The sequence below is a fragment of the Pongo abelii genome, chromosome 11 (assembly GCF_028885655.2).
Source record: "Pongo abelii isolate AG06213 chromosome 11, NHGRI_mPonAbe1-v2.0_pri, whole genome shotgun sequence".
Taxonomy (NCBI): Eukaryota; Metazoa; Chordata; class Mammalia; order Primates; family Hominidae; genus Pongo; species Pongo abelii.
Genome location: NC_071996.2, coordinates 68,476,796 through 68,486,953, shown reverse-complemented (window position 1 = coordinate 68,486,953; position 10,158 = coordinate 68,476,796). Strand labels below are relative to the sequence as shown.

The 10,158-nt window shown below is 39.1% G+C and overlaps 1 protein-coding gene across 8 annotated transcripts in view; it reads left to right on the top strand.

Annotated features, from left to right (window-relative positions):
• Nucleotides 1-1,380: 1,380 nt before the first annotated feature.
• Nucleotides 1,381-10,158, top strand: part of TTC21B (tetratricopeptide repeat domain 21B) — a 79,933-nt gene continuing 71,155 nt past the window's right edge. For all 8 annotated transcript variants that reach the window (XR_008522828.2, XR_008522827.2, XR_010136047.1 and 5 more), the window contains exons 1-4: nt 1,381-1,564; nt 5,470-5,599; nt 5,690-5,800; nt 9,475-9,641. Coding sequence is in view for 4 of the 8 variants with exons in the window: in XM_024243700.3 (XP_024099468.3) it covers nt 1,544-1,564; nt 5,470-5,599; nt 5,690-5,800; nt 9,475-9,641 (429 nt within the window). In the remaining 4 variants the exon portion in view is untranslated. The remainder of the gene's footprint in view (nt 1,565-5,469; nt 5,600-5,689; nt 5,801-9,474; nt 9,642-10,158) is intronic.

Below are 10,158 nucleotides of genomic sequence, written 5' to 3'. Positions count from 1 at the left end.
GTACTTTTAATCCAACAAACATTTATGAAACATCAGGCTTGGTGTTTTGTGCTAAATAATTCAACCTTAGAACAAAATTCAGTGAAGAGAATACGAGGCTAAGTTAATATGACTTTAAAGATCTCCAAAAAGTAGGTTGATCATCTGTTCTGTTAACCATGCTCCTGAGATATTTCCTTACAGATGAACTTTTCTCTTGTAACCAAAGGTTTACAATTCAAGATTATACACTTCATCAAGCACCCTGGTCCTGTGGTATTCTTTGCTTTATACCAAGTGTGGATTAATCTGCAGCTTTGAAAATCAGACAAACAGATATCACCAGTTGTTCATCACCACATTTAGCTGGACTATGAATATTGGAAAGAAAAAAAAGTTGCTCGTGAAAATATGTGGTGAATTCCTTTAAAGAGAAACCAGTGAGAAATATTGCTTCACCTTAAAGCCTAGGGTAGTAGCTACCTTTTTTCTCAAGACTGTCCTTACATAACCTATTGGCATGGGGAAAAAGTCAATGTTTATAAACTCCTTAAGAAACTTAAAATCTGGAAAAGGCAACTACGTATCATGTCAACTAAAGATAATTAACACTAGGATCAAAATTTGGAATCCACGTGAAAGATTCTGCAAAGATCACTTAAATCTCAGACTTTATGCACTATTTTAAATATTTATTTAAGCAGAAATAGAAAATTTTAATCTATTATATTTCTATTTAATTTCCTGGACTTAAATCTGTGTGTGACTGATTGAGTTGCCTAATGGGTGCAAACATAAAAACTTGCATTGGGATTCATTTTATTCTCAGTTTAAAATCAGGAGTATCATTGAAAACAAGACACTAATTTTCTGGAAGTTTAATTTATTTGTCCCTCTTATTATCGGGGCTGGTAAAAACGGGCTAATTGAACATACATTCTAACAAAGATTGCAGCAACGCCTGAAAAGACGGGCCCAAGTGCATCGCATTTCTGTTAAGAATGTGTGATTTTTCTGCGCCACCTTGTGGCCGTAAAACAACTTGCCCACGTGAAAGTTGACCGCTTTTTCCCGCGCCGGCAGAGCCTTGCCGAGAGCCGCACTGCGGGAATTGGCCTCCAGACAAACGTGCGGAAAATGGTGTCTTCCTTTACAACTAGTAACAGGAAACAGACTTCCCCTTCTTAGTACTCCGTTTCCTTTATTCCTTAATTCCATTTCCTCGGCCCGCCTACCCACTGTCCTCAGACAGCCGTTTCCCAGTGTGACCTCCTTTTCCAGCTGCACCATCCGGCAGAGGCCCTTTTCCCAGCCCGAACCCTCCCGGGCCGCCCTCGCAGCCCTCCCTCCGGGTCCCCGCCGCGCCTGCTCCATTACAGCACGATCCCCGCCACACAGGTCCGCCCCTCCCTCCGACAGCCAATGGCGGCGCGACCCCGGCCCTCCCGCCGGGTCCCGGGGTGCTAACGCGCTCCGGGAGGCTGGGGGTGCTGAATTGTGCATCTTTCTTTAGGCTGCGGCAAGACAACTCCCCCGAGCCCCGCGGCGCTGCCTCGGGGCAGCCATGGACTCGCAGGAATTGAAGGTGAGCGAGCGGGCGGGCGGGCCGGAGGGCGTAGTTCCTTTGCGGCCTGTTGGCCGGGGGCGCGGAGGGAGCTCGGGTGGCTTCGCTAGGCCGCTGTTTCCCCATGGTGTCCTGGCTGCTCGGGTTGCAGGGTGGGCCTGCAGCCTCTGCTCACGGCCGGTCTCCGCGGGCCCTGCTGGGGAAGCCCAGGTCTGGGCAGCCCGCCCGCGCGCTGTTTCTGAATTGCTGGTCCCCATGCTGTTGGTTGTGTTTACTTTTGTTTCATGTTTACTAGGAAAGCTTGGGTTACCTATGACACTACGCCTCCAGGTGCGATTTTTACTGTCCAGCTCCCACACTGGACAGTAAAAAGAACCCAGAAAGATTATATGAAACCCATTAAAGACGTGAGACTTAACAGTGGAGGGGTCGTTATTTTAGGGTGATGGTGTTCTCTGTTTATCACTGACTCATCCATTCAGCAAATATTAATGACGGTCAACTTAAGAAAGGCTGATATAAAACAGTTAAAGACATGAGGCTTGAAAATAAAATAACTTTCGGATGTTGGTCTTCTCTATTCATTTGTTCACTGAATCACTCGTTCGGCAAGTATTTATGAAGGGTTACTGTATGTCCATTAGAAGCTGGAGATGGCAGTGAGCAAAACTGAACAGTTTCTGCCTTCTCAGATTTTACAGGCTAATTAATGCTGGAGAAAAACCCTAATTCAGTTGACTCAACAAATATTTATTGAATGCCTCCTATGTGTCTAGCACTGTTCTAAGCACTGAAATAATAAAACCAAGAGAAACTCTTCCAATCTTGGAGCTTACATTTGAGTAGGAGTCAGACAACAAGTAGGTAAATGAAATGTGTATCCTGTGAGATGGTAATAAGTGGATGGAGGACAATTTGGCGGTGTGGGAGGTTAGGGAATGCTGAAATGTCTTGTTTTTCTGCCTGAAGTTTTACCTTATCCTCTGTTCTAGCTATCCCCCTATATCCTTAAATTTTTTCATTCCCTTAAATGTATTATTTGCACTGCCGCCCAAATGAACTTCTTAATAAAAACACTTTAATGTAAAAGTGGGGCTCCTCATCACTTAGACTTGAGGATCAAGTCCAAGTACTTAATATGAGGCTCTTCATCCCACCTTTGTCTCCAACCTCATCATCCAATACTCTCTGTCTTACTTAAGCCTCCAGAGCAGGGAATGGCAAACTTTCTCAACAAAGGGCCAGATAGTACACATTTTAGACTTTATGGACCATATGGTCTATCACATCTAATTGGCCATTGTCGTTCAAAACAGCCATAGACAATACTTAAATGAGCATGGCTGTGTTTCAATAAAACTTTATTTATGAACACTGAAATTTGACTTTCATGTAATTTTCACGTTATGAAATATTTTTCTTTTTTTTTCTTTGACAGCTGGAAAATATAAAAACCATTCTTAGTTCGCTGGCTGTACAGCCAGCCAGCCAGATATGGCCCACAGACTGTGGTTTGCCAAACCCTGCTCTAGAGTATGGAGTGACTTTTAGTCATCTTCATCACCACTACCATCCCAATGTACCATGATGATTTGTTATCTATGTTGTTGCAGTTCCTCTTCCTAACTCCTATACCTTCCTCAAGAATCATGAAAAGGAAATAGGAAGAGTGTGTATGTGTGTGGAGGGAGAATGAGGGGTTTGCAATTCAAGAGTCAGCTCTGAAATCCTCCCCAATAATCTTTCCCTTGATTTTAGTCATCCATCCTCCCCTCACACCACATTCAGTTTTCAAAGCTGTCAAAATGTTACTATCCCACATTCCCAAAGGAGTTTATAAGCTCTTTTCTTACATTTACTACATTATATTTCAATTAGTCTTCAGATTACAGTCTCATCTGAAAAATGTAAGTTTTTTGGGGGGACAGGAACCATGTCTTACTCATCTTTCTATTCATAGTACCTAGCCCAGTGCCTGGGTACTAGTAGGCAGTCAGTAAATGTTTTGGATTGAACAACCTGACCTGAACCAAGGCAGTAGCATTAGGTATGTTTAGTGGGAGGTAGACTAGAGAAATAGAAGAACCTACTGAGTGGTTAGACTTAAAGAGACTGGGCAAATAGGAAGGGAGGATTCATGAGTAGCAGGGTAGCAGGTGGAAAATGGAAATATGAATCTGGAACATAGACAAGAGGTCTTGGCAGGACACATTTTTTTTTATTCCATTAACGTATGGGATGCAGAGGAACTTATTTTTTTCAGAATAGAACTCTTATACTATGATATCTTAATTAATTCTCACAGTGACCTGTACGTTTGCATTACTAACAGCATTTTATAAATGAGCAGACTGAGGCATTGTAAGAAGGACCAGAGATTCTTTTTGCCTTTAAATTCGTGTCCTTTTTATGGTGCTATGCCACTGCCTTTCAGGAGGATTATAGATGCTTAGTGATAGTGTGAAGAAATCAAGTAAGATATTAAACGTGTCCTTAGTTGTGGCAAAGAAAGAGGTCATTTTGCAACTTTAGGGAATGGAGCATTGGAGGAAAACTGTGCTTCACTGAAGTGTGTTGTGGGGGTCTGGAGATGGGGTATGGAGCACATTTTTAAGAAACATGGCTAAAAAGGAGGTTAGGGAGCAGTGATCACAAGGAGGGAGGCAGAGTAAAATTACAGAGAACAGTCGCCTAACTGATCTAGAGAAGTACATGGAGTATAGCCCTCCAGAAGCAAGAGACTAAAACAGAGCTGTTGGATGGGCGTGGTGGCTTACGCCTGTAATCTCAGCACTTTGGGAGGCCCAGGCGGGCGGATCACTTGAAGTCAAGAGTTCAAGACCAGCCTGGCCAACATGGGGAGCCCCATCTCTACTTAAAAATACAAAAATTAGCCAGGTGTGGTGTGTGCCTGTAGTCCCAGCTCGGGAGGCTGAGGCAGGAGAATCGCTTAAACCTAGGAGGCGGAGATTGCAGTGAGCAGAGATTGTGCCACTGCACTCCAGCCTGAGTAACAGAATCTCAAAAACAAAACAAAACAAACAAACCAGAGCTGTGTGGACACCCTTAGATTTCAATCCTGTCACTTAGTCACCTGTGTTTCTTACTGCTACTGAACAAGCTGTAGAGTCCAGGTATGGGGTGGCCCAAACTGCTTTCTGGTGAATCAGGTGTATCCTAGTGATGGCGGGAAAGTGTGGTTTCTGTCTTTGATGAAGTTAGCAACCAAGCCTTAGACATAATCCTAGGAAAAGTGGTAGACAGTACAGGCCCATTTTTATTCAGAAGTTAGTAGGCCCTGATAGTAGTTTTGTCTTGTATATGGAAATAATATAACTTTGGAAAAAGCTTAAAGACAACCATTTTCATTGAAAAATAGTTTATTTATTCTTAACTGACAATTTATTTGTCGCAGAACTCAAAGCCGAGTAAGATAACATTTGATGATATGTTGAAGAATTTAATTTGTCATTACTTTGTAATGCTGTAATAAAATACTCGATATTTTAAAAAGAAGATTTTTTTTTTTAAGGAAACCTATGGTCTGGCAATGGAAGCCTCTTGCCTCTTTTTTTTTTTTAGTTCCTGTTTATTGTCTGCCTTTCTGTTTTCTAAAACGTTCAAGAAAATGTGGGCAAAGGAAACAAGGTGAAAGCAGCCTCATTTCAGTGCTGTTAACAAAAACTTAGGAAAACGGATTTAAATTATTAGAAAACATTGAATTATTTCAGTAATTTTATGATCATTCAGTTCTGAAGTCCTTAGCATTGAGTTCTAGCCATTAACAGTATTTTAAGAAACTTGGAAGAAAAAAGTCACATTGCCTAAATTTTACGTTATTCTAGATGTTAGATTATTATCTGCTTCTTAGAGTATTTCAGAGCACCAGAATTCCTTTATAACATTTTTTCATTATTTCCATTTAGACTTTGATTAATTACTATTGTCAAGAGAGATATTTCCATCATGTGTTACTGGTTGCCAGTGAAGGAATGAAGAGGTATGGAAGTGATCCAGTCTTCAGGTTTTACCATGCCTATGGCACATTAATGGAAGGTACGTGTTAATCATTAAACATGTTCCATCCGTTTTAAATTCTTGCTTTGCACTAAGAACAGTTTTTCATATCATAATCTTGATTTTCAGGTAGAACTCAAGAAGCTCTTCGAGAATTTGAGGCTATTAAAAATAAACAAGATGTATCACTTTGTTCTCTACTTGCACTGATATATGCCCATAAAATGAGTCCTAATCCAGGTATGGTATTTAAATACAATGCTTAGGACATTTTTTCCTATTCAGTTTATTTTGATTTTTCTCAGTTACCAAGTCATTCAGTCTGATCACACTATATTATGTATTTTCTGTAGATACAATTTATACATATGTTTATCTTCCTGACAAGGGTGTAAATTCATCAGGCACAAGAAATGTGTCTTATACTACTTTCGTGTTCCTTATATCCTCTGGCAGAGGTTTCATTTGTGCATAGGGATTTTTTTAGATAAAGGGGAATGTATATTAGTAATTGTTACACAAAAAAAGGACAGCCAGAAAAACAGGTACCGTATATACATAAATTGCTCAGCAGCAGCCAAGTTTACAACTTTTGTGCAAATATACAGCCAGTGCAGTTTATTTCTGTATATTAAGCTTCTTGAGAGCCTTAAAACCCGTTATGAGAGCTAGCTCTTGGGAGATATTCAGCAAATTTTTATGCAGTAGTAGGTTGACTAGATTATGACTAGATTATAGAAGGAAATTTATACATAAACAAGCAATTAAAGTTGTGTAAACTGCCAGGCGCAGTGGCTGAAGCCAGTAATTCCAGCAACTTGGGAGGCTGAGGTGAAGGATTACTTGAGCCCAGAAGTTCGAGGCCAGCCTGGGCAACATAGTTAGACCTCCATCTCTAAAAAAACAGAAAATAAAAAAGTTATGTGAACTGTCTTAATGTATAGTTAACTTAATGGCGAAGGCAGAAGAGTATCCAAATTATATGTAATAAAGAAGTAGTGTTATATTCTTCCATATATATCCAGTAACAGCTAATAGGATTGTAAATATAGATTGTGTTTCAAAAAATTAGATAATAAACAAAGGTCACAGACTGGTTCCTTGAATATTAGACGAGACTTTTTTCTAAAGCCAAGTATGACATACCTCCTTCATACATATGCAAATCAATACAAAGTTATTTAAAACATGTAAATATGTGCTTAATTTCTTCAAGAAACTGTGCCTAATACAGTTACAAGCTACAAAAGAATTGTAGTAAGTGGTTCATGACATCAAGTTGGTAATCTAGTGGAGAAAACAAAATGTAAAAAACACAAAGATTAAATTCCAGTGTTTCTATTAAATAATACAAAATGAAACAAATGAGTTTATCATTAATTGAAGTTGGTATGCACTATTAAGCTGTAAGAGTAGGCTGAGAAGGCTTTTGAGATTTTGGAACTTAATCTGATCTTTGAAGGACTGGTAAAATTTGAATATAAAGAGTATTGGCCAGAGAGGAGAAATGGATGGGCAAATACATGGAAGTGGTTCAGGATTAGGCTCTTCTGTGGATCCCCTTTCTCTGTACTCCAGTGGGAGTGTGTTTAGCTAGAGCAGAAAATTTTCATGAGAGAGCTGTAGTTAGTATAAATAAAAGAAATTAGTACAAAATAATTTATTATTAGAATCAAGTTTTTATTTAATTGGTTATTCTTACCAGTGTTGATTCTGTTGGACACTGTGATTTGCAGGACACTGAAATGATGGAATGAGAAATACTGTTCAGAGGAACCTGAGTGCTAACTCTGCTTTGCACCAAGGATGATACTGAATGGACTTGAGCTCTAGTAGGGGCCCAGATGTCTGTAAATACCACCTAGGAAAGTCCTGGATTGTTAGTATACATTCTTCCAGGATGCTGATGTAAACCCTGCTTATAAAAAGGCTGAGATCTGGCAACAGCTTTGTGCAGACGGTGTTAGAGCTGATTGATACCTCATTAGGGACGTGATGGAAATCTGAGTAGGAAAGATTTCCTGTACAATGCCTGCTCCTGCCTGGTGGTTGTTTTGTTTGTTTGTTTGTTTGTTTTCTTATTTCTGTTTCTGTATCATGGCTGTTTAATGAACACTTCTGAAGGGGTTGTAGGGGTGGGGAGTGGGGAGAGGAGAAAAGGGTCTTCTTGCTAAGCAATCTGTAGACTTACAGAAACAGTTTTGTTTCCTTAACTCATTAGATTGTACCTTGTTAATTTCACATTTAAATTTATATCATTAGAGTTGAAAGGAAGAGTCACATACCTTTCTCCTTGGTAGCCATTCCAGAAAGAGAACTGTTGGAATCACAGGCCTCAACTTACATTTCTTCTTCCTCATTGCATGGCTGATTCTGATTCTGATTCCATCCAGGGTTTGGGTGTAATTGAATTCTGTGTCCTAAGCAGATACTAATATATGTGCATATATATATATATATAGAGAGAGAGAGAGAGAGAGAGAGTATAGATTTAATGTAAGTCAATAGAGTTATCTGTTTAAGGGAGCAGTCAGTATTAAACTATAACAGCAATTATGCCATCTTTTTACTGACCCATAACAGTAGCTGGCATATTTATATATTTTAGGATTGTATTTAAGAATTATTAATACTTTGAGTACCACTACTGGACCTGTTCCTAATAATTGTGGTTAGAACCATTATACATTTTTACAAGTCTTATTATTAAAAAAATATTAGCATATACAGCCTTTCTATTTTGGGAATGATGTAAACTCTATAGCTGTATTGTGCATTACAGTGATCCTTAACCATATACCTCCCCTGTTGTCCAGGCTGGAGTGCAGTGGTACAATCTAGGCTCACTGCAACCTCCTCCCAGGTTCAAGCAATTCTCCCTGCCTCAGCCTCCCAAGTAGCTGGGATTACAGGCACCCACCACCACGCCCATCTATTTTTGTTTTTTATTTTTAGATGGGGTTTCACCATGTTGGCCAGGCTGGTCTCAAACTCTTGACCTCAGGTGATCCACCCACCTCGGCCTCCCAAAGTGCTGGGATTACAGGTGTGAGCCACCATGCCTGGCCATATACAGCTTTTTTAGCAAGTTTGAAGAACTGAATTTAAAATTTTATTTAATTCTAATTAATTTACTTTTTAAACTTAAAAATGATACTTGATTCAGTTATTAGAAAACTTATTTAGGAATAACTTGAGTCTAAAAATCTGCTTTTCAGCCATAAGTTTTATGAAAACTACAAATCAAGTATTTTTAAATAAAATTTAACTTTTTTTTTTTTTGAGTCGGGGTCTTGCTCTGTCACCCAGGCTGGAGTGCAGTGGCACGATCTCTGCTCACTGCAAGCTCCGCCTCCCGGGTTCACGCCGTTCTCCTGCCTCAGCCTCCCCAGCAGCTGGGACTACAGTTGCACGCTGTCATGCCCGGCTAATTTTTTTTTTTTTGTATTTTTAGTAGAGACAGGGTTTCACCATGTTAGCCAGGGTGATCTTGATCTCCTGACCTCGTGATCCGCCCGCCTTGGCCTTCCAAAGTGCTGAGATTGCAGGCGTGAGCCACCGTGCCCAGCCAAAATTAAGCATCTTAATTGTGATGTGCTGTTAGTATGAAATACCAGATTTCACAGTTAGTAAGGAAAAAGCATGCAAAATATCTCGTTAATTTTTTTTATCAATGATGCATTGAAATTATATCTTAGATATATTGGGCTATAATTTAATAATTTTGATTGTTTCTATTTCTTTGATAGTGCTACTAGAAAATTTTAAGTTACATATATATGGCTTGCATTTTATTTCTATTAGACAGTACCGCTATAGAGAGAAATAATTTTTTTGCCTTGTTAATTATCTGACCTATTATAAATGCCTGATCCAGAATTTAATTTTTATTTAATATCATTTTCCCCTCCCAGATAGAGAAGCTATTCTGGAATCAGATGCCAGAGTGAAGGAACAACGTAAAGGAGCTGGAGAGAAAGCCTTATACCATGCAGGCTTATTTTTATGGCACATTGGTCGCCATGATAAAGCAAGGGAATACATTGACAGAATGATCAAAATGTCAGATGGTAGTAAACAGGTAGCTATTTTTCTGAGTTTAAAATAATAATATTAAAAAATGCTTATGTTATTGATATATCCAGTAGTATCTGTGGTTTAGCTCTTTATTATCATCCACTCTATTGCCACTTTGTAAATAACAACTTTATTTTAACCCATTTATGGTTATCAATATGGTTAATAGTGTACTGTAGAATAGGAATTCTCTAAGGTTAGTTTTATGCTACCGAGTCTTCAAAGATCCCTGCCTGGTTCCTTCCCTCTGTTTTTCTCTTTCTTTTTCTCTCCCTTTTTTTCCTTCCCTCCATATTTTGTTCTTTCCTTTCTCCCTCTCTCCTTATTGAACAGCTCTAGATACAAGGCACCATTGTTTGTACTGTTAATAATGCAAAGGAAAATAATACATAAACTTTGCTTTCATGAATGAATAACCCAGTAGTGGCATAGAGCACATCCCCAGCTAATATTGTGAGAAAAATTATAGATGATATGAGAGATATGTGATTAAAGTATGCAAGAAAATAATAGCTAACATT